Raw genomic sequence first — 25,552 nt, 5'->3', positions numbered from 1 at the left:
GGAGAGGCTGGAGAAGTGCCCGGTCTCAAGGTGAGTGCACTAACCTGTGTGTGAGTGTGTGAATGTATGTGTGAAGGGCATCTAGTAATGTGAGTGTGGTAGGGCAGAGATATTAATGTCAGTGGGGGAGCTAGGGTGTCAGTTTATAGGAATATATACACCCATGGGTGATGTTAGACACATCCTTTGGGGCAAGCCATGCCCCCTCAACGTCGCCGCGCATTCTGCTGCAATCTCCCTGAAAGTATTTTTCAAAAGTAGGCAAGTGTGCCCTAATGCCTGACCCTCCCCCTAACCCTGCTACTTACCTTCGGGATGTCAGCGGCGGGATTCTGGAAGGTGTCGGGATTCCGGCACCGGTATTCTAAACGCCGGCATCCCACTTGCCAGGATATTGACCGCATCCCAGTACACACATGTTCAACAGTATGGGCAGATTGTCCATTAAGACAAGATTGATGGCAATGTGAGCACATATGTCTTGTGGGCACAAGTTCAAGCTGTTCTCTGTTCTTTTGTATGTTACCCAGCAGGGGAGCGTGTGTGGAAGGCCAGCTTGTGTTTCCCACAGGCATCAATCACATTGTGCTCTTTCATCCTGTTCCTAAATCTACCAAAGCAGACTCTAATATCAGATGCAAAATTATTATATTCTTATCTGCAGTCTACTTCCAACAAGCCAGCAATTCACTAACCACATAACTAAATTGTTTCCTTGGATTATTTCACTGGTCGTGCTCTGGTTTAGAAAAAAAAATAGAGACAAATAGGCTAAAAAGGTTCCATAAAGCTATCTGTTCACTATCTGTTCCAAACATACATCATTTTATGTAAGTGCTTTTCACGTGTTCACTAAAATCTTTTCATTTGCACCTACTTTTACATGTTTTTTTTAAACACATATAGATTTTTTATCCCCAAATGACCACCAACTTTTCCCTCAAATGCCCCTTGGTCCACCATTTTTTTCCTCACATGCCCCCACACACACCAGCTTTTTCCTCACAGGCCCTTCTGTCCACTAGCGCTTCACTTACATTTCACCCACTGCTCACTATTATTTTCTTACATGCTACTATCCGCCACAAAATTTTCTCCAAAATGCCCACTATTGCCTATTTATCGCACATGACCCTCTGCATGCCAGATTTTCTCTTACATGCTGTCTATCAGCTTTGCTCATCACTGTGCCCCACCTCTTCCTTTCTACTTACCTGATTCTCCATTGCAGGAAGCCCCTGCAGTGTGTGTATTGTGTGTGACTATCGCAGTAACATGAAAATGAGACCAAGACATGAAAGAGCAGCAGGAAGGAACAGGAAGTACCACACCTTATTACTTTGTCTTCTTTACTGTAGTCATCATGGTCAGCCTTAATTAGTTGATTACTATGGCTAATATGACCATAAGCAGACTAGAAGGACGTCTTTTCAGGAGTAGCATCAGGTTTGCCCCAGAAGTTATATAAGAGAGAATAATATTACACTGACTAAGGTACAGAGGCTTATTATGGAGAATACTGTACAGGCACCCACCTAGGGCCTGGTGGGACCTAGTAGACCTGCCTGCCATCCGCTGTCTTTGATTAAAAATCTGTTTTGTTTTTCTTATACTATACTAAGTTCTCAGACATAGGTTAAAGACAGGGGTATAGGTATCAGTGGTATTGATGCTAGCCAACTCAGTAGAGGTGCCGGTACAGATGACACACTGCTGTGTCAATGGCAGGGAGTTCACAGCGCTCATTCATCAGGGTAGGAAGAGGAGGGTCTCTCACTGTCCCACCTTTCTCCTCCTTTCATGGGCTAAGGGCTCTTGCAGCAACAGTAACTAGAGAAGAAAATAAAGATCTTTTTGGGGAGGTCTTATGGCATGTAAGGTTTATGTGTGGACATCTGATTAGCATATAAGGAGAAGTGTGAATACAATGGAAATGTAAGGAATATAGGCATTGTGATGACAATTAAATGAGTCTGATGGCATGTGGGGTCATGGAGGTCTGACAATATGTGAGAGGTCCAATGGGCATGTAAGAGATATGTGGGAAAGTCTATTATAATTAAAGTCCATAGGTGTGTTTGGCATGTACAGGGCATGTGGTGGGGGTTTGATGGCATGAGGGCAGAGTCTGATGGCATGTTGGGAATCTGAAGGTATGTGGAGGTAGTCTAGGGGTAAGGAAATCTTATAGCAAGTGGGTGTATCTAATAGGCAAGTCCGGAGGTTTGATGAGCATGTAGTGGGCGTCTGATGACATGAGGGCAGAGTTTGATAGTATGTGGAGGGAGTCTGAAGGCATGAAAGGAAATATGATGGCATGAGGGTGGATCTAATGGGCATTTAAGGGGCAAGTCCAGAGGTCTGATGGGCATGTGGTGGGGTTCTGATGGCATGTGGAGGGAGTCTGAAGGCATGTAAGGAACTCTGATGGCATGTGGATGGATCTATTGGGCATGTGGGGTGTTTGATAGCATTTAAGGGCATGTGGGAAGGTCTGATAGCATGTAATGGTCATGTTAGGATGTCAGATGGCATGAAAAGGGCATGAGGGCTCATGGACCACCTGGCTAACAGAGTTCCTCAGAGTCATGGTGCTGGTTTGGTGCACTTGCTGTATTCTTTCTGCCTTTATAAATTATTTGAAAATGTTATATGCATAGTAAAATTTTGCCAGAGCATGCTGGTCAGTTGCAGGGCAGTCAAAGTAATATAAAGGGCAAAGGGCATATAAAGGCATTACTCGGTAGCGTAGTAATATTTTAAAGGGATACCTCAACCTCCATCTCCAAACAAACCCCTGCTGTATACACACCTGGAATGCTGTAATACACTAATAATGATCTATGGCCATACTGCTCATTAGTACAGCTATGCAACGGGATGTAGTAAAAATGTAGACATATACAATGTTGACATTCTGCACGAACCGGCAGTACGGGGTTAGGGGTAGGTACTAGGTGGAGGGTTAGCAATACTCAGCGCCGGAAGTGTCGTTGGATCAGCTGGAAGTCCTTAACAGCCAATTACCAGAACCAGAAAACATCGGAGTCGCCGGATCAGGTAGTCAACCACTAGACCACCACGTTTTGTCAATCTTTTAATCATGCCGACATTTCATTAGTGTCAACATGATGAATGTCGACATTGTGAGCATATCGACATGTTGAATGTCGACATTATGACAATGTCGACAAAATATACCACAGCCTCATTGAAGCCAATGTACAAGACATGTATAATTACACTGAAGTGCCACAAGTCATGGGATGGCAGTATATAAAGGTAATGTTAGGTGGCATCACCATACTGTGATGTCTTGCAATGCCCAGACATGCCCGAAGTTGTGCAGACATTCAACATTCCTCGATCTACAGTGTCACATGTGTACAGGGAATACCTCATGGAAGGCATTATCACCCACCATGCCCAGCGCAGTGGCTGACCATTGGTGCTTAATGATCGTGACCAGCAGCATTTGGCCAGAATTGTACGTGGTAACACTGGTTAAAATCACATCCACATTCAATGCAGGTGATACCAGAAACATATCCAGCAGGTCAGTGCAGCGTTCTTTAGGTGTCGTGGGATATGTAAGCAGAAGACCCATCAGAGTGCCCCTATTAACACGGACACAGTGCCTCACCTGGGCATGTGACTTCGCTAATTGGACCCTGGAAGCCTGGCAACATGTGGCGTGGTCCAGTGAATCACAGTTCCAGTTATTTCGGGCTGATGGTGGGGTTCGGGTGTGGCACAGACCCCATGAGGCCATGGACCCCAGTTGCCAAAATGCTACCATGCAGGCTGGTGGTTCAATAATAGTGTGTGTTCATGTGGCATGGGTTGGGTCTGCTGGTCCTCTTGAACACGTCATTGACTGGTAACTGCTTGTCATGCTCTGGACTATTAAAACCACTTTCTTACCACTCCAGTGCCTGTCATGGGTAGCACAGAGGTTCGCTCATGCTACACATCGCTCCCGGCTGGTGCTGAGGACTGTCTGTGCTGCTCCTGCACCGTTTGCTCAATGTCCTGTTACTGAGCATGGAGATGGCTCTCCACAGCCTCTTGCTCACAGCGTGTCTTCCCAGCATGATGACACACAGGCTGCAAGCCAGAGTTCCCTCCTAAACAACAGTATGGGCACAGCCATGTAGGACTCTGTCACCTGACGCTCTTCCTCCACTCAGAGTGCTGCTCCCAGAGCAGCTGATCGCAGCATCCAAACCCAGGGGATCCTGCCCTATAAATTCCATTTCCAGACTGGCCTCTCTTGCCAGTTCAACGTTCCTTCTTGCTGAAGTTACAGCTCTGTGCTGAGCTCCAGGTACTCTGGGCCTGATTCAGAGCCGGACGCTATTTGCGGACGGTCATTCCAAAAAAGGGGCCGGCTATTTAAATTGAGAGCTCGCTCTTTGTGGTTTGTTGACGCCACTATGTCTGAGCGAGCGAAAAATGGGCTCGCTATTTTGTAAAGATGCCCCTTTGCCGTTCGCATCACACGTCATCTCCGGTATTTATTAGATTAATAGGGTACATCGAAAGGCATCTGAACTGCTCGCAGTGCTTGTGGTAGCTTTTTCTTACCGCTATCACTGCGAGCAGTTCAGGCTAAAAGACAACCAAGTGACGTGGTCGATGACGCTCCTTTACTAATTATGCACTCCCATTAAACGTCCTTTTGACCGTTTGGCACGCCTGCGTTCGGATCTCCACTCCCCCGTTTTCAAGCACCTTCCCGTTACCCCCCACAAACGGTACATTCTGTCAATCAAATTAGCAGCCCCTCGCTGTTTTGAGAGTGCACAATTTCCGACCGCAATAATTGGTTTGTGCATGCGCATTTCGACCCATACGCAGTTGTGCGAACATCGGCCGCTTACGAGCGGCTCTGAATCAGGTCCTCTGTATCTGAACAGTCCCAGTCCGTTATATCCAGTTCCTATATCTGGTAAACAAGTCTCCTATACCATCTTGCACATCAGTTTGGTTTTTGCCACTGACACTTGTTCTTGCAGCCATCATCGGTTCCAGCCAATACCTCCAACCATCGGTCTCACTGGAGGCTTCCAACTGGACCTATATTAAGTTCTTCATTTCATCAACATCGGTCCAAACCGATCAAGTTTATCAACATCAGACTTTTATCAATTAAGTTCAATTCATCAACATCGGTCCCAATCGATCAAGTTCATCAATTCATTAATATCGGACTCATATCAATTAAGTTCTTCAATATCGGTCTCAAACCGATCAAGTTAATCAATTCTTCGACATCGGATTCAGGATCTGATTCAGACCCGCTCCCTAGGATGCGTTTGCTCGTAGCTGGACGATTTTTAGCATTCTGCGCATGCATCACAGTGTGTGTGCGCAAACCAGTGCGAGAGATCGGGAAGTGTTCGCTCGCTGTGCATAGACAGCCCAGCAGAGAGACAGCAGAAGCCGTTTGTGGGTGGTGACAGGGGCTGGCCACTAGAAATGGGGGAGTGAGGGTGCGAACGGAGGCATGCCTGAGCTACTCTACGCCGTGCCAAAGGCATGCATAATTAATAGGCAGCATCATAGTACACATCACCTGGTTGTATTTCACCCTCAAGTGATCTCAGTGTATAGCCAACCTCAAGCGTTGCTATCGCATCCGATGGTGCTCGATGTACCAATGGTTTCATGCACCTCCAGATGACGTGCGCAAGTCAGCATCTTATGAATGGCTAGTGGGCGTATGCATACACAAAGTGATCGCACGCCAAGACATAGAGGGCGTGCTAATGTCTTGCCGAGCGATCGCCTGCCTTGCTGGGCATACGCAGAATTTTTATATGTTGGGTGCGAGCGAACGCATCTAGCGAACGGGTCTGAATGAGCTCCTCAAATCCATCAAGTCATCAACATTGGTCTCAAACTGATCCAGCTCTCAATCCAGCATCATTGGTCCCAATCCAATTCTGCTCATTCATTCTGTATAATCACCTCCAGTTCTCATTCCAACCTGCTGTTTAATAAAGACATTCCATTCTTGTTCTCACCTTCGGGGCCATCATCTTCTGCAGCTCCTCTACCTCCTCATAGCAATACATGAGGAAGTCCTGGCTCAAGCCACCCAGGTTTATTGAAACCTCGCAAGTCTCCCCTTCAGCCTCCTATGCCTGTTCCAGCCTAAACCAACCCTCAGGTGTGACACTGCTATGTTGCATTGCTTAAAGACCACTTGCAGCCCTTCGTGTCATCGGTCCCAAGTTGTGCAGAATTAGTTCGAGGAGTATTCTGGTGAGTTCCGACATGAACCCAATCAAGCATTTAAGGGACATGGTGGAGAGGTTCATTCGCACCCAAGATTCTGCACTTACAAATATCAGGGAACTGTGGGAAGTTATCTAGACGGCATGGGTCAACATCTCTCCAGAGGTCTTCCATCCACTTGTGGAATCGAAGCCACGTCAAGTTGCTGCACTTCGCCAGGCTAGAGGGGGTCCTACACAACACAAGTCATCTACCCAATGACTTTTGGCACTTCAGTGTATGTTCCTCATTAATTTTTCAATAGCAAAACATTTATTATTTAATTTACACATGGCATTAAATATTACAAGGAATTAAAGTTTTAAAACCAAAATTATTAAAAAACAGAAGACTAGCAGTGTATACCTGTCGCTGCTGAGTGATTATTAATTTTATTAATTGACAAGGAGACAGCACCCCGGGCCACTCCCGATCGCTCTCCGGGTGTCCGTTCCTCTGTGCACGGTCTAATGTTCCCAGCAAAGTTTCCCGGGGTAAGTATCGGATACAGAAGTCGCCCTGGAATGCTGGGCAAGTAGATCCCAGAGGCAGCAGTGCGCCAGGTGTTCAGAACTACTAACCCCCAACCAACAGATTGGGAATCAGCAGCAACAGCAGTGACCACGGGGACTCATTCTTGGAGGAAGTTTAGGACGGCACACACGGATGGATGCAGCCCCAGCAACGATCCGTAAACATCCAAATGGAAGAGGCTGATGGGGGGCACAGATCCTGTGCGGCAGGCACAGGGAAACAAACAAGCAGAAGAGACACAATTAGTGTTAAACTTCGGGCGCCCCCTCCTCTGGCTCCCCTGGCACAGAGCACCGGAGCCAAGCAGCGCAGAACTGCCATGCAAAGTTAAACCAACAAACCACGCAGCTGGCACCGTATGTGATGCTCAGTGTGACGGGCGGCAGGCTCCGGACCTCGGTGGAGACTGTCAGCTGGAAGCGGCTTCACACTCCTTCAGTTAACCAGAGCCTGGAGCGTTACAGCCAATTGCCACACCAATGTGGTGTCATGACATCGCTATACGCATAAGCCAATCGTCACCCTTCCCATCACGGAATTCGGGTGCATCCTTTTCCTCGCAGCACTGTCATGACCAAATGAAGATTTTCTCCTAGGCTTGTGAAATCTACACCAAAACGAACCGGAAGCTGCATATGTGTGGTGTGTGAGTAGCCAATTAACATAATAGCGAGATTATTCATAGCCTATGTTACCAGTGACCACAAAATACACGCTATAGCACGTATTTACGCGCTACGGGCAATGAGGGACTCACTTTTTAAAGCAGCCGGCCCAGTATCTTTCCAAACCAATCAGCTTCGGGCGGCAGCATCTCCTTGTCCAATGAGGAGGACGCCGCCTCGTCCCCGGCTCGCTGCCCCCTAGCTATCGGAGGACACAATGAGCAGGTCTGGGCCTGGATTGCACAGCACACAGCAGCTGCCACCACAGAAGGGGAGGACTGTGCATGAGGGGCCTGGAGCCGACCCAGAGAAGCGGAAGCCGGAGCATGTGCTCCCCGGCACTGCACCTCCGATCCCCTCCCCAGTACAGGCAGCAACTGCACCTCCAATCCCCCCCAGTACAGATGGCACCTGCACCTCCGCTCCAAGCAGCAGAAGCAGGTGTCAAGGGAGCCGTGTGTCCTGGAGCCCTTTTCCAGTCAACGGCGCCTGCACTCTCCCAGCAGCCGTGGAGCGAAGGCTCTGCACAGGAGCACTCTGCCCTGGATCAAGGTGAGAGGTGGCAGTGTGCCCTTGGCTGGGGGCTGTTTGGGTGAAAAGTGACTTGAAGTAGTATGGGCAGCTCACCTCCAGATCTTTTACTCTCCCGGGTGACATGGAGAATGTGAGGTGCAGGAAGGTGTGTGTATGCATATATATATAGATAGATACACAATATATATACACAGCAGCCGCCGGCCCAGTATCTTTCCAAACCAATCAGCTTCGGGCGGCAGCGTCTCCTTATCCAATAAGAGGGTGGGACGGATAACGTGTGGGGGCTGTATTGACAAGGGGAAAGCCGGAGTAGTGGCAACGGGTCTCCCTGCCTTAATTGCCCCAAAGTGCTGACAGTGTGTGGTGGGATCCTTTTGTGCAATGCCAGTGAAAGCCCATAACATCCTCTTTGAACCCCAGTACTGCGCCAGCTATCTACCCCAGAACTCCCCTAACCCCCTCCTTGGCCCCCAGCACTGTTGCAACTACTGTCTGCTCTTACTTCCTCCCTACCTTTAGCACTAGATCTACCTGAATTTCTCCCTGCCTTTACCCCCAAGCTCTACCCCAACTGCTGCTTGCCCTTATCCACCTCTACCCCATCTGCTACCTGTCCCCAGCACTGTCCCAACTGCTGCCTGCTCTCACCCCCCCATAATATGTGATGGGACCGAGAAACAGTGGAGTAGAACCCAATTTTGAGGGGTCTCTGGGACCCACAAAATTTTTCAACACAGTGTGATCACTGGTTACTCGAAGGTTCTCAAGGAACATTTCAGTGAAAACACAATCAAAATTGGTTCAGTAGTCCTCAAATTTATCAGGAACATACATTTAACGATCAATGCTGCCCAGCGACTCCCCCACCCAGCCCCCAAATGTCTGCAGCCTGTCAATCAGGCTGCGGCTTAGAGGGCACTGATATTTTAAAGAGACAATAATTTAAAAGGCAAAACCAACTTGGTATTGCTTTTTAAACGATTGCCTCTTTAAAACATCGGCCAGACTTGCTGATGCCTGCAAGTCGCAATCAATTACATTTACCCCTCCCTGTGCTACTTTGCCTGGTGATGAGTGCACTATTCACTATTTGCAGGTTGGGTCATGGGTGTGGGACGAAGAGCAACGGAGCAGTGTGTATCTATTCCGAATGACGACATGTACTGAATTAACAAGAAAAATATTGACATGTTCATAATGTTGACATTTAACATGTTGACACCAGATTGTTGACAGTACATTCTTGTGATATTTTTAGGGTTAGCTTTACATATGCAAAAAACTGTGTCAATATTGTAACCATGTTGACTTAATGTCAATGTTGACATTCTGACTGTCATTCTGGTGTCGACTTTTCATAACACACCCCTGATACTGAGTATGAGCAGTGTTGAGCAGGCACACAGCAGCAGTCAGCACAGCCTATCCAGCACTGCCGAGATAACAATTCTTCTCCTGTACTGAAATACTACTATAGCACTACTACTGTAAAACATGTCTTCAGTTCAATTCTACAGTCACTGTGGTGTATATTTACAATCTGCTGGTTTGTCAAAGCCGTAGGTCATCGACTGCTTTGACCGTTGGATTTAAAGCCAGAGCAGGAGGGGCTAGGGGGCCCTGGGCACCGGATTTGAGGGGGCGCCGAGGAGGCGGTTGGATTTGATGGCCAGTGTCGCCGAGGGAGGCCCAGGTGGCAGCAGGTGTGGATTTGGTGCCGTATGCCTGCACCGTCAGGCAGTCGCCTGCAGCCCTTGAGAGACACAGAGCCGCCGTCATTCTAACGTGGCACCAGTCGCAAGCCAATCAGCAGCGGCTGCCTGTCCCGAGAGCTCTGATTGGCTCACCAGATACAAATGATAACAGCGCTTTGTCTCTCAAGGCCCGTGGATGGCTGCCTGCTGGTGCGGGCGTGCGGCTCCAAGTCCACACCTGCTGATGCAGGCGGGAGGTGAGAAGCTGCTGGAGGTACACAGCTGGGGGGGGGAGCATTACTGTGTGGCATGTTTTAAAGGGCATTACTGTGTGTGGCATAATGTTAGAAGGGGCATGACGTCACGCTCAGTGAAGAACAAGAGGAAAGACACAGGCTGCTGCAGTGATACAGGAAGGGGCGTGGGGAAGCGGGCACAGACTGCTGTAGAGACACCAGGAGGGTGGGTGGGGGGTTCTGAAAGCAAAGAGGGGGCGATTCAGCTTAGGACGGTATTGCAAAGCTGCACACAGGCAACTTTACAAAACCGTCCTTGCTAATATGAAAATGTAGCAGGTGGTGTAGACACCCCCTGCTGCATTTGCGATCCCAGCAGGTTGGGATTACCATTGCAACCACCGGCAGAGGCATAGAAAGGGGCTGCGTGCGATCACGCAGGACTCGTTCTGCACATATGTGCAATGCTGAATCAGCCCCAGAGTCTAAAGTTATGGGGGTGGGGGTGCAGATTACTGCTGACAAAAATCTTAGTTTCGGCCCTGTTAAAGTAGCAACAAAAATAAAAATGCTAAACCAGCCTGTCACAGCATTTATTTTCTGTTGTCTCTTTGATAAACTGGTAAAGATTAAACTGACGGATAGTAATGTTTTTAAATAAATGTGTTTAAGTAGTTACAATGTTCTATGACCAATATTGGCACCCCGTCCTGAGTGCTAGGCTCTTCCTATGGCAACCCAACAGAATAAGCAAAGCGTCTCTCAAGCTTGGCATCACCAGCGGCATCCAGTGCCACATAGGGATGGCCAATGTTTTCCATACATCAGGAGAAAACCATTGATGGCTGAACATCAATGGCCCCAAATTGCACATGTGAAGAATGTGGTCACACATGCGCAGGCTGCTACAGTAGTCAGACATCAGACCACTGTGGCTGAAGTTCACCATTAGTGAGCATCCATCAATGGTGAAACTATTTACCGCTGATGGTCACTGCCACAAAGCACGTTTATCCAGATGTAGAGGCCAGGACAATGAGAGGTTCCTTCCTGGACACAATAAGAAGCCAGTCCCAGAGAGCTAAAGCAATCACACTGTATGACAGAGGTTCCCAAACTCCACCATTACAGTCCAGGTTTTAAGGATATCCATGCTTGAATCCAGATTGTTAAATCAAATTGTCTGAGATACTAATTAAGTCACCTTTGCTCAAGCATGGATATCCTTAAAATGTGGACTGCTGCATGGCAAGTATGTTTTCTGCAAAGCCGTTTAACCTTTGTTATGCCCTTCTGTCCAAGCTAGCACATTGGAGGCGTAACCTCAGAGCAATCAATCTATGTGTGCGCGTAGGACAATGCCCAACTCAGCCTCACCCAATGCATACACATCACAGCTCTAGTCGGGGTACATTGTGGGGATTGGGACACCCCTTATTTGCCACTTTAAGAAACCCTCTAGCATCATCGCCAACTTCGGCCTGTCGTCACCATGAGGCGGGAGCAGCGTCATCCTGTGAGTGACACCGGACTCTCCCCGCCCACTAGTCGAGCACAACTCAGAGTCGCCGTTCGCTCTTATTTCTTATTGGGTTAGAGCAGAACGCTGGGATTTTTCTCATTGGGAGTCGAGGGTGTAGCGGTAGCCCCGCCCCCTGCATGGTGCTGCAGTGAGGGACTGGAGAGCAGGCTGGGGGCGGGGCTATGACGTCCGGCCGTTGTCAGAGAGAAGCATAGAGATGAAGAGCGTCCTCACGTTTCCCCCCATCCACCCTGCCTGACGCCGTGCCGGCTTCACTCGCTCCGCCCACGTTCTCTCCAGGGTTTATTGTCCTAGCTCCATAGCGGCGGCGACTAGTCGGAGCGCACTCTGGTTGGCCGCTTCACTTGTCTGTCACGGTGCAGCTACACGGAAGCGTGGCGCCGGCGCTGTAATCTGCCTAACAACCACGAAGCCGGCTTTAAAGCGGTAATTTCGGTCCGGTCGGAGCCGTTCTCTCCTCGCATCGCAAACCTACGTCCGGGGCTCCCGCGTCCCTGCATCCGAGTCCACGGCCTCTGTGACCCAGGCGCAAGCCTCCCCCCGGACTCAAGCACGGAGTCCTTCTTGTGGCCGGGCTCGGGGGAGGAGCCAGATCCCCTCGCTGAGGTGAGGACAGGGGCTCGGAAGCGGTTAATGTGTTTGTGTGTGGAATATATATAGATAGATATAATAAGAGATTAAAAAAATGTTAGTGGGAGCCTGTAAACCAGTTATGCTTTTGGTATGATGTTCCCCTGTGTGTGGATATAAACCTAATGAACGTAACTTTCTGTAGTGACTTCCTGTAAACGTAGGTTTGTGTGTGATGAAGAATCTGGGCTGCAGGAGGAGGAGTAATGGCTGAGCTATGGCCCGATGCTCCCGGACATGCTTCTGGCAGCACAATGCAGAAAAGTTTATGCATCGTTGTGGCCAGGGCTGGCTATTGCATGACTCCCTCTCCCCGTCTCCCAGCCTGATCTCCCAGTGCTCAATCATTTGCATGCCATTCTCATTCTACCTCATACAACAGTAGCAGTTTTGTGGCTGATGGCTGCAGAGCTTGCACTCTAATACTGGGGTGGGCCGTTGGCCTCCCTCCCACACTGATCTCTCGCCGGTCAAATGAGGTGTCCTATGACTGAGCTTACCTCCCCCCTCCTCCTCCAATTTCCAGTCGATTGTGGGTGTGGTACTTATTGTAAATGAAGGCATCTTCGTTGTCTTCATAGATCCTTTCATGTGGGCTTTGGTATCCTGGGAAGATCCGACCCCCCCCTTCCCCTTCTCTCCGACCTATTGTGTCCCTTGTTTGTCACCGGTCTCAAACTACCTTTTTTTTATGCCTGTGGTTTCTACAGAGCTGATTGGAGGGGTTTAGTATACCCCTTTCCCAAACATGCAGAGAAGACGCTTCACAAAGTTGCAATACAAAGTTTTCTTTATTTTTTTGGTTCCTTCTTTATACTTATCTGCTCTATAGACCTTTTCAAAGTTAAAGTAGCTGGCACTCTGAAGTAGATATATATTCATGATATAAATATCATTCTTCAAAAGAAACATTTGAGATTAGAATTCATGATTTAGCCTAATGTGCAGTTGTTATATTCTTATGTCAGCAATGTTTTACCATTTTACGCTGAAAGGTAAATCTTGCTGAACACTGACTGGCATTAAACATGTTAAATGATGCTTGGCACTGCTGGGTACTCTCAAAATGGCTGCAGCCAGTGACGTCTGTCAGAAGGGTTAATGTGCTTATTGTACAGCTAGGTGGCTTCTGCACAAATAGTCACAGAGGATGTTCCCTGCCAGCTGAGAGGCAGAGAGTGGGAAAGCATACAGTGTTTCCGCTACAACCTAGCTCACCCTTAGTTTCAAATTGAGGCTGTGATGCTTTCTTCCTTATTTTGGGGAATCCAGCAGGAGGAAAATATTAAAGTCCCGATCGCATCACACTTTCTAACCCTGTTCATGCACTATATAGTTTAATGTACATCCACTTTTCCAGTAGATATTTTATGTTTTAGAGGTTGTTCGATGCTGCTGAGTGTCAACAAGCAATGTTGTCCATTATGGTTTAGTCGCCCCTCTCAGCTCTTAATGCTTTTTTTTTTTCCCCCGCAGCCTGTAATGGCAAAAAGTGATTTTAAATAAGTCCACAATTTTCTTATGGACTTTTTCCCTTATTTGTGTTTTTACAAAGTGTTTAATATTTAGGAATCTATCCAATTAGGAGCGAATTGCTCACTCCGCAAGTAAGGTCTGATATATGCCGCAGTGGCATAACTTTAAGTTTGCCAATGTAAAATGGCTGTATTGTGGGGACAAGACTAATAAGATGCTACAGTAGATTGTATTTTTTGATTCATCGTCCTACTGGATTCCCACACCCCCTTAAATTGTTGTTTCAGTGGTAAAGGGTAAAGAGTACTGTGCCTAATTCAGAGATGGATGCAATTCCGATATTTACTCAGTTGATCGATTATCTGTAAACTTTACATGTCTTAAGTCACACTGCACATGTATATTATCGTAGTCGCTCGCAGTCCTTTTTTTTTTTTTTTTTTTTTTTTGCTTGCAGTGTGATTGACAGCCAGAGAATATTTGTGGGAGGTAACGAGGAGTGTACGCAGTGAAAGTGGCTTCGGGGTCTCCGTTCCCTCGGCCGTTTTGAGTAGCCATAGAGCTGCGATAATTAATCTGCGATCGATGCTGCGTCTTTGTGGTGGTTATCTTAATACAATCCTCATCGTCTGCAACATTTGCATATTTTCGCATACCAGCTGCATACGGGAACGCAGCTGCAATGGCATTAGCGTACATCTGAGTCGGGCCCACTGATTGCTCATTACAGAAGTACTAGAGTGCTTCTGCATGATGAAGGAAATTCCATATGGCATCACCAAGATTTCCTCTTGTTGGGCAGTGGGTAGCATTATTAGCCATTATCAACAAGCAATTACTGATGGATCCATGCTGACAGCATTCTAAAAAGAATTGACTTTTTAAATTTTTTTTTTTTTACTGTTTTGGTTATTCTTGGATCTGTAAAGGGTATTCCTAAACAAATGGTTTCTTCAGTTGTGATCTAAATACAACACAAGCAACTAAGGAATTGTGTGGCATAAATATCCATTGAACTCTAAAGGTGTGTATACACTAAACAATATTTTGCCCAATTTGACCGATTCCGACGCATCAGAACGACAAATATTGCAGTGTACACTGATAAAGATGCCGATGCGCGGTACCGTGGGTTGATTGTCGTATCCTCAGATCTTACCTACAGGCAGTAAGATCTGGCAATCTCGTTAATATTTCGCGGCATATCGTTCAGTGTTCAGGCACGAACAGTCAGTTGTTCCGACCCAAGTGATGCCAACTTATGTCACTTGACAGGCATTTCCCTAATGACACATATGCATGCACAGATCAGTGACATCCGTGCGTGTGTGTGTTTAAAAAAAAAAAAAAAAAAATTCTTGTCAAGTTAAAATACAGGGGACAGAATGAGTCATGGCCTTTCTACGGTCCAGCACCCTGCCCCATGCTGGACTTAGAATGAACACTACCTAGTGTCAATAAGCACAGACTGTGTAATGGTTAGCATTACTGCCTCACAGCACTGAGGTTGTGGGTTCGATTCCCACTACTGCCCTAACTGTGTGGAGTTTGTATATTCTCCCTGTGCTTGCGTGGGTTTCCTCCGGGTACTCCGGTTTCCTCCCACACTCCAAAAATATACTAAATGGCTCCTAACAAAATTAGCCCTAGTGTGTATGTGTGTGTGAGTATGTGATAGGGAAACATAGATTGTAAGCTCCACTGGGGCAGGGACTGAAGTGAATGGCCAAATATTCTCTGTAAAGGGCTGTGGAATATGTGTGCGCTATATAAATAACTGGTAATAATAAGGTACTCGTGGCTTTTTGCTTTGTGGTTGCTGTGTATGTGCAGAAAATTGGAGTTGCACCCCAGGTACTTGTGAACATGGGATGATCATTGTGTTGGATGTTTGCCGCTTGTCTTTTCCCTGCGTCTAAAAGACCATGTTCAGTTTTCTGGGTGTTTTAGTTTTTTTAAAACCAGCCTCAATGCAGTGTACTGTAAATGCTTTGTAGACATCTGTGTGTACAATGCTGAAAAGTACCTATGGAAACCTGTAAGAAAAAATAGAGTTTTAGGGTTTTCATTTTTTTGGACCCTCCTTCTTCTTCTTCTTTTTTTTTTTTTTGTCTGTCACATTTGACTGCAAATATGATCTTCCCATGTGAAAACTTTAAGGTGCAAATTATGTTTGTATGAAGTGGTTAAATAATAATTTCTAATACAAAAAACCAGTTGAACATTAAAAAAAAAAAAGATCATTGGGTTTTTTCCATAGCCAGTTTGAACAATGGCACATTTGTTATGATTAATTTGGTACATATTTCTTCTACAAATGTGTTATGGGAAAGTAATCCAAATATTGCAACAAACTTATTAAACACTGTAGGGGGCAGATTCAATTAGCTGCGAGTTCTGTCCTTGGAAGTCATGGGTTACATTACCGCACCCTTTGCAGGTTATTTTCATTGAGCATGCTCCTGTGAGTCACTCAGTTCAGTTGTACATGCCTAATTGTGGCACCCGTGCGCGGTAATTCTACAGTGCGAAAAGTAGGGAAATCACCCTGAACACCAAATGAGATTAGCTAACATTATAGAAAGCTATTAATGGCAATGAGCAAACTATTTTAGGTTCTTTAGAAGGTGTCAAATGGCTGGAAAATGGACAGTTAAGTGTTTTTTGTTTTTTTTTACCACCAAATTAAAGCCTCTGGATTATTTCAGGGCATGGAAAAATGTAATGTGTTTTTTTTTTTTTTTTTATTATTTTTGCGTTTTAAAAATATTGGGAGGAAAAACACTTAACTCCCATCTACAAGTTCAAAAACTCTATTCTCATCTACACAACACCCCAAAATACATGTCCTACATAATTTAATGAAGCTGTTTACAGAAAATCACCGGTTAAAATTACTTATCTTTATTGGCTAAAGTATGCAATTAAAAGCCTCTCAGCGCATGATTATTCATTGGGAAGGGTTTACCAGAGGTTCTGCCCAGTATCCAGAAAATTGAACCCTAAAATAAAGATGGTTTACCTATTCATTAGATGCGTATTGAAATCTTTATTAACTCCCATTGAGACTTGAGTTATCGTAATGCAGATTTCTAATTGAAAAGTATAAAGATGTGGGGTTTTGACCTGCAGTAACGGAACCCGCTGCTAACTGAATTCGGGCCTAGGTTTTGTTTGACAAGCCAAATTCATTTTCCATCCCATTTTGTTCTTCACCTTTATTTTCACTTTAATACTTTGTAAATAGTTTTCTTTGTGAAAGATTGAACTCTTAAACTGGGTTCACATTGAAACGCTGTTGTGTTGATTTGGCCGAATCGGAACAACTTATTGTGCAGTGTGTATGCACGATATTGCGCTCCGCGGTCGCATGCGATGTCCGTTTTGATGTGCTTCTCATCAAACCTGACTATTGCATGCGGTGCCATGCATATTAATGAAGGGCGGAATGAGTGATTGTTCAGTCGCTCATTAATTGCTGCAGTGTTTACCAGCAATCATGTGATGTCCAGGGTGAAGGCAAATCACCATGAACATCGTCAGGATTGCCGGTCATCTCAGTGTGTACCCGGCATTATGCCAGTAAATAAATGATCGATCGCGATCTACCTGATCGCTTCAGAGGCCAGAGTTCCCAGTGATGCAGTGCGTGGGTGACATCATGACGTCACCTACGATGTGAGGAGCCTTTGCGCTAGTTAGATCCAGGCACCGGGAGTGACAGTGGGAGCCCTGACGACGTGGAGCAGTGCCAGTGTGAAGACAGGTAAGTACTGCACATAGGTGTGGGCGGGATGTTCTGCACTAGGAGGGGATGCTAATACTGGGGGCATTGCATAAGGGGCACTACTACTGGGGGCATTGTATTCTTTTCGCTCTGTCAGAAATCTTGTGAGGAGCACCTAGTCGTGGCCGGTTTATGGTGAAATTATGTTCTTTCCACTTCCGGATTATGACCGATATGTCTATCTGCTGTGCTGCGGGCCCGATCTGATATTGTTTGCGAACGACATCGTTCATAGACCTATCGGGTGTACACACCTGCCTATGTACTATAGATATATCGGACGTTTAATGGAATGGCCAATATATTCATCGGAATGTTAAAGCTGGAAACATTTAATAATTTCACCAAAAATAAATAGCATCCAATTTTGTAAGCACAAATGCTTTGTTCAAAGAATGAGTAGAGATACAGTACTTGAATATCCATTCATAACACAACACATTGTTTAACCATGAACAGCATGCAGTTGTCCAGAGTATTCTAAAATTTACATTAAAATGACCAGCACATTGGAGCCATTTTTGCCCAGCAAATACCTAAACTTGCTTTAATTGGATTGTATTAAGTACGGACGCATTATTTGCCTAGAACATTGAATGAACTACCCTTTGTTTAGATGATACGTGATAAATATCAATGAATGTGGAGACGTAAGCAACTCAAATAATTTAAATCTAGAAGTCTTTGCAGAACAGTGATGTAAGGGTCCTTTGACTGAAGAGAAGTCACCTGATGGCAACCATTGCTTCCTGGATGAAATGCAACTTAAGCTGGCCATACACTGTGCGATATGCACCGTGCGACGCGACCGGGGATCCAACGTCCGACATATCGGGCGGTCTCCACACACTGTGCGATCGGGTGGCCAAACCGCCCGATATGCCGGCTCCCCCCTCACCCACCTGCATAGTGCTGTATGGGATCGCACATCGCATCACCGGATCGACTGAACCTGCAGTAAGATCTGGGGGTGCGATGTACGACCCCATGGGTGCGCGCTCTGTCCAATATCCTGCCCATTCACTGTACAATAGAGCAGCCAAAGCGTACCAATCCGTCGGATCCGCTGCTTTATTGCACCCTGTATGGGCACCTTTACTTTCTTTGTGGTATGCAGTCGGGAAGCCGGCGGACCTAATCCCGACAGCCGGCTTCCCGACTGCTTAATCCCGGCGAGTGTTAAATGACAGGTTTCTAAATCTAGACCCCTGTCATTTTGCCGAGACCGGCGCCCGGCATCCCGATCGAAGGGATGCTGGGCACCGAGCGCGGATAGCCGCGGGGGGGGGGGGGGGGGGAGGAGGGTTATGTTATAGGCTCCTGGTGGCGGGGACTTAGTGGTAGGCACCCATTCCCCCCCCCCCACGGGAGGTTAGGCACACCCCCCGGGGGACTGGGGTTTAGGTGGCGGGGAGGGGGTGATTAGGGTTAGGCACTGGGGGGGGGAGGTTAGGGTTAGGCACCCCTAAGGGAGGGTTAGGGGGTAGTATTGGGTTGGACAATACTTACCTTGGGCGATCGGGATTTCCTCCTCTGCTGGGATGCCGCTGTCGGGATTTCAACCGCCGGGCATGGGTCCGGCAGTAAATCATACAGATTCCTTCTTTGTTCCCCCGTACTTTGTGTCCTTTGTGAATTATGCTCGAATCTGATGCTAGGATAATTTCAGTGTCTCATGATCATTAGACATATGCATTTTCATAGGAATGCAGTCACAATGTATCTATTCAGAAGTCGACAGCACAAGGTTGACATTGTAAAAAATGGCGACACCTGTCATGTTGACATGTTTTGGAGGGTTAAGGTTAGGGCTTCCATTGGGGGTTAAGGACAGAATTAGTACATGGTAACAATGTTGAAAAAACATCAGTGTCAACCTGACCATCGACTAGATATACCACACCCTTTCCCTGGTCCATGAAGTTAATGGCCTGATCTAGAGTTTTAAATGTGTTTTGCATCAAAGATTAGGAAAAATTACAAAGAATAGCACTTTCATCCCTAACTTGTGCCACTCAGAAATGCTGGGACAACGGTTGCAGTGTATTTTGATCAGTTAAATAAGTGATGCAGTTTGGCTTGCACAGTTTTCAGCGAACAAGTTGGTTTCTAGTTTTACTTTCAAATGTTTATGTAATTTAATAAACCATGGAAGTAAATAATTTTCTTGTGTAAATGCAGTAGCGTTTGTTTGTCCACCACTATGGCATTTACAATTGATTTTCACTGTGAGCAGAGTGCAGGAGGTACCACTGTCTTGTTCTCCTGCTTCCCTTCTACCTGCTCACAAACGCCTCTGCATTGTGTTCCACTTTACTACTCGCCTAGTTCCATGTCGGACTGGGGCAAGCAGGGCCCACTAAGGGGTTTGGGCAGTCATCAGAAGGGGTATGGCCGATCACCAGAGAGGAGTGGCCAGCCATTATAGAAGCAGCATACAATGTAAATTAAAAAATGTAACTTTAAAATAAGGCCAGTTTCACATTCCTCTCATTCCTTACCAAATTTGGCCACACGGATATACAAAAGGGGTTGACTTTTTAGTGTCATTTGCATAAACTCAGACTGGCTGTCAATCGATTTAGAGACTTCGATTAATAAGACTCTAGTGGAGCCCTTTTTCTTTCATAGTTCCTAGCCAGTCCACCAGGAGTCTGCCGGGGCTGGCTGTTTTAGAAATGCTGTCTGATTGGAAAAACTGTTAAGAATAAGGGTGAAATTCAATTTCCCACGGTAATTTTTCATGCGAATAAAAACGTGATTTTACAGCAATTTTTTTTTTTTTTTAAATGGGCGATTCAGTTAGCCTCCATTTTTACCACACAAAAAAATTCCCGCTTCCGAGTGAAAACACACAGGATCTGGGATAAGTTCCCAGATCCATGTATTTTTGCAATCTCGGCCGTGGCAAGAGGCACTTATTGGGGGTTTTGTTTCACCTTCCTCCAGGCAGGTGACGAAAAAATCCCAGATGGTGCCAGTTTCCTGTCAGCAGCCCAGAACACGCTGCTGGGCTGAAGTGGAACAAGGGAGACTGCTGTCGCTGAGCAGCAGCAGCAGTCTATTCTCTGCGGGGGTGGTGGGTTGCGATCACACTGCTCAGCACAGCCGTTTATTTTTTCTAAGAAGCGTGGCCACACCTCTTGTGATTAGACCATGTCCCCTGTAAGTTCAGAGTCTTCGGGGCTAATTGAATTAGCCTGGGAAATCAATTAGCCAGCGGTGAAGTACCCTGGCTAAAAAAATTTCCCATTTTAAAATGCTTTGTTTTAGTTTTCCCTCAGCACCTGTTGCATACACTCCTCCTTGGTGGTTTTGGGGTCCTGGGGAGAAAGAAACAAGGGCCTTAATGAGTGGGGGATTACTGAATGAGAGCGGACTGAAAGAGCTGTGTTTTTTTTTTTTTATACAGATCTCTGTGTGAAGGTAATTGGACCTCTACACCCTACAGGACTAGTTTAATTTCTTATGTCAAACAAACTTTTTAATTACTGTTCGTATTCACCATCTGAAGGCGGTTACAACGCTGTGTATGTGCGGTTGGCTGCTTAATACGATGCTGCAGCAGCAGAGCTGGTTCCGTTCCTGCTACTTGCAGCTGCTTGTTCCTCCTGTGTGTGGTCACGTTGCAGATGGCTCCTCCCATCCTCAGTCATCCAGACTCTGATTCTGATCCTGAGGTAAGCTCTGAGCACAGTCGCCACTAGTGACTGCAGCCGGGCATCTTCTGAAGACTGAGCTCTGTCTCTGCTGCATCTCTGCATAGTGAGATGGCTCAGCAGAGTGTTGATGTATAGGGCCTGATTCAGCAAGGTATGCAGTTGCTAATTCGCGCGCAATTGGCCGATTGTTGCATTCTGCATATGCATCGCAGTGCGCAAACCAGCCACTGCGATCGGGACTGCGATCACAGTGACCACGCAGACCCATTGCAGAATTTGTGGCTGGTGGCGAGGGTGTTGGAAACGCAGGCGTGCCAGTGCGTTGAACGCCGTTGCAGGAGCGTGCATAAATTAGCCACTGCGATGCCCTACGTAGCCTGAGGCCCATAACGTGCTCTGAAGTTAGCAATTTCTGGGTAAGTTCAGAGCTTGTGCAACTGTACATGAGGCTACGATGGTACTCGATTGTACCGATGTTTTCGCAGTCTTGCTAAACATTACGAATGTGTGTAAGGTAAAGTGGGCGTCCTTATGTAGTGCAATTCATTGCAATCACAATGAATTGGCATACTATCGCAGTTGAACGTGCGTAATCTCTATTGCATGCGCAGTTGCGTTCCATAATGAATAATAATTCACTGGCCGATGGCCACCCGCCACCAGTATATTTTGCAAGTGCAGCATTGCTTCCCAACCAGCCGGGTTGCAGATGGTGCACAGTGGGCTTAGTCCCACCCATTGGAGGGATCGAGTGGAGCTACAAATCCAGTTGCCGCAGAGTGTTGACAATTTTTCACAGGCCCGCGGCTGCTTGCCTTGCACTATTGTACTAATAGAACTGTAGCTGGTTCCCAGCTGGCCAGGTTGCGGATCCTCCTATGGGAGTGGGTGGAGCTACAAGTCTGGCTGGGCCACCGGGAATCTCCTTGGAGCCCTGCCTCCAGTCCGTTTCTGGTTCCTGCTCAGTTATGCTTTTGGTGGTTCGGTGTTTAGGGCAGTTCAGTTACAGCATTTACAATAAGATTTGAGTCATGGGTTACATTCTGAAGATCGACCCTATCTGTGGGAAATTTGTTCTCCCCATGGGGGGAATTCAATTCAATGCGCTATTGAATAGCGATGGGAGGGACTCCCGAATCTATTCTATACACCGCGCTGTTTGGGCGCGCTAAGGATTTCTTCTTGCACCTTCCCAGGTGATGCGAAGAGAAATCCGACCAAAGTGCCGGCTGCGCGGCTGTTTTTCTGCATAGCGCGGCGTTAACAGCCGCGCGCCCGGGACTTTGGTCAGAGAATGCTGGTTACCGCGCCTTAACACTCTCGTTAAGGTGCGATAACCGGTATTCTCCGACCACACAGCGCACTGAATTGAATATCTCCGGGAGCTCGCTCCCGGCGCTATTCAATTCGCGTTGAATTGAATCGCCCCCCATGTTTGAATGGATTTCATCCGGTAGTCCACAAACAGTCATAGGTTAAATGCCTTCTTGCCTTTTTCAAAATGTATCGGTTGGTGGCTTTGTGTGGTAAAACAAATCTGTACTCAAGGGAACCTGTTTTGCATCAGTTACTGATATAAAGAAGAAAACGATGTAGCTGTTGTTGACAGATGACAAAATCTACAGCACGGCTTTGACCAATAGAAAATAAGAATGCAACAGTGTGTGGTTGCAGAAGGGGGGTACATAGAAGGGGAATTGAGTTAAAATGCATTTGCTATAATTTAGATTTAATTATATTATCAGTCTCGTTATATAATAGCCACACCTTGTACAGAATAATCTCCAATGGGGCTGGAAATTATTACATGCTCTGTAGTCTTATGTTATGTTGGTGCTATATAAACTCAAGTTACCTGTCTGTCATTTTCCTAAGCGGTCATTGGAAAATGTCACTGGCTTCTACTATAGTCAAATGTTTATGCAGCTTAATAATGGCCATTTAATAGTTGTATTCCCCCCAACAGCCATACCATATTTAATATATTATTTTAACTTTATCATGGACCTTCCTTTCTTAACAAGCACAGTAGAATGGGGCAGTTTTTAATGTAAAACTATTGATTATTGACTCTGTCTCCCTTACGTGGGGGAACACATTCTGGGTTCTGGATCCCACAAATCTCCAGTGGGGTCTTCCTGTCTGGTACCCAGGACTGGAAATAACTTCATCATGCAAACCATTTCTATTATTTTCAATCCCTGTTTTAGCAGCAATTGCTGGCTTTGGGGAAATGCCCAGGCTTTCCCAGTGGTTTCTTGAAAAAAAAAAAAGGGATAACAAACAGGTCAGTGTGTGAGGGATTATCTGATAAACTAGGAGTGCCAATCATATGCTGAAGTGTCTGATCAGCACTGTTACCACATCCATGTGCCCTACTAAATCTTTATTGGCACTGTCACACTGTGGAAGATTCAGTAAATAGATCAGTTTTAAAATATATAATTAGATGAAAATCTTAAAGGTGCCCACAGACATAGCGATGTGCTCACGATCAGCCGATGTGTACGATTTCCCTTGAAACTCTACCCGGCAGCTCTGCACACTATTTGCATATGATTTTGGTGTCCAATCTTCATACGATCTCTCCTGCATCCAGACTTTACAGTTCATCGCCTCCTAGATTGTCAGATCTGCCCTACTGCACGGCAGATCTGAAGATGCGATGTGCGACCAGCAGGGAATCGCATCGTGATCGTGAGTGGGGACTCACAATTTACTCACCACTTGGCCATTTTTTACATGATCTGTATTTCCAATGTATCGGAATCGGCCAGTTCGGGTAAAATATTGCTTTACTTTTCGAAGCCTAATTTTGGTGACCTGGTTATTGGGTTAGTATCCTCCACAACACACAGGATATCTAATATTCATTTTGAAAGGCTAATAGTACTTTTTTTTTAAAATGTACCTAGTTTTGGTTATTTATCCCTCCCAGTCTCTGGGATGCCTTCTGGTTTTTTTTTTGTTTTTTTTTTCTTTTGTACTGCCTTCCCAATGGTGATTCCAATCCCACACCATTGACCACAATTACAATTTTTCTACCTGCAGTACACAATCTGTCAAATGTATCATATTTCTTTACAAAAGGCAGTAAATCGACAAAGATCACTGACACACCAGCAACTTTAGTTACCACCTACAAAAGAATGGATAGCATTACTGCCTCACAGCTGAGGTCTTATGTTCGATTCCCCCGATGGACCTAGCTAAGTAGAGTCTGTATATTCTCCCTGTGCCTCATCCAAAAATATACTGGTAGGTTTATTAACACATAACAAAATGAACCCTAGTGTTTGTTTGTGTGTAGTAGAGACTATAAATCGGTGATGGATTGACGCTAATCCCCAGACACAGGTTGCGGTATCGGTGAAATACAACATGTTGGATTCACATATACCCTGATCCTGACTAAAATATGATCGGTCACAGATTTTTGGCATGGAAGAAATTCTGATTCCCCGACGGATAGGCTATCATTGATGGCTTCTTTATAGGATTATGTGATAGGCCGTTTTTTGTTAAAGTTTTATTCTAGTAGGAATCTGAACTTGGCTTGAAAATAAAAATCACATTTGGTTTGTAAAAACTAATTAAATCACAAGATTGAAGTTGAAACTTCTGTGAGACAAACTTTTGCAGATGACTATACTACCTGATAAGCAAATATTCTTCACTCCCTGCTGCTAAGATTACTTTTGTGGTGTAAAACTGGCAAGTGTCACTCAGTGGTGCTGTGGTAATTATACAAAAATGATTGTTAAACCATTCTACATTACAGTGCTGTCCTGTCATAGTGTACACACCCGGCTGTATCCTCTCTGCTATGCTACATTTAACCATTGCACTGTCTGCTGTGTGTAGGAGTCATGTACTCTATATACATAGTCAATCTCCCGGGCTCCTGTATGGCCATGTTCCGGTGGGTGGAGTGAGCCTACTCCTGCAATCTCTGCCTTTCCCGCATGTTTTCCCGGGCACATACTTACACACACACTCACAGCCGCCGCTGCTACTGATCCCTCGCCCTGTTGCGGGGACAGTGAATTAAAGGGCTAGCTGCGCATGCGCGGCAGGAGGCGGCTGGAGCCTCCATGTGTAAGAGGCGCATTATTTGGCAACGTGAGCAGAGGCCAGGACTACCGGGGATCCGTGTGTTCTGGGACCCGGCGAGAGAGGCCTCACCCCGGCTTGGCCCAGCCCGCCACCCTGGTAATACTGTAAGTCGGCAACACGAGATTGGAGGGGAAGTTTATGATGTGTGCGGCTGTTTGGGATTAGATCAGAAAGTTGTTGTATTATTTTATTTAATGAGTCAGATGCTCCTCCTTGTAGGTGGGGGAGGGGGTGGCGAGGAATCATTAGCCCCTAATTATTAAGCCCCCCGTTTCTTCCTCTACTCCCTCTCTGTTTCTATTGCCGTGCATGTGGGGTACCCTCAGCACCCTCTCCCCTCCTGTGTGAGACCCCTGGTAGGGGTAGGAGTTGTTGCTGGATACGCTACGT

At 46.2% G+C, this 25,552-nt stretch overlaps 1 protein-coding gene across 3 annotated transcripts in view; it reads left to right on the top strand.

Moving 5' to 3' along the window:
• Positions 1–11,818: 11,818 nt before the first annotated feature.
• The window catches only part of GATAD2A (GATA zinc finger domain containing 2A), a 105,232-nt gene continuing 91,498 nt past the window's right edge, over positions 11,819–25,552 (top strand). Inside the window, exon 1 of one of the 3 annotated variants that reach the window (XM_088478418.1) lies at positions 11,819–12,097. Coding sequence is in view for 2 of the 3 variants with exons in the window: in XM_088478417.1 (XP_088334543.1) it covers positions 25,141–25,266 (126 nt within the window). In the remaining variant the exon portion in view is untranslated. Of the gene's footprint in view, positions 12,098–25,058; positions 25,267–25,552 lie in introns of those variants that run through there. The other 2 variants (XM_088478417.1, XM_088478416.1) reach the window with 2 other exon arrangements.

Source organism: Taudactylus pleione, unplaced genomic scaffold (genome assembly GCF_031769625.1).
Source record: "Taudactylus pleione unplaced genomic scaffold, aTauple2 ptg000214l, whole genome shotgun sequence".
In the NCBI taxonomy this organism is placed as follows: Eukaryota; Metazoa; Chordata; class Amphibia; order Anura; family Myobatrachidae; genus Taudactylus; species Taudactylus pleione.
Note: the sequence above shows the minus strand (reverse complement) of the source record. Positions and strands in the feature narration are given on the sequence as shown.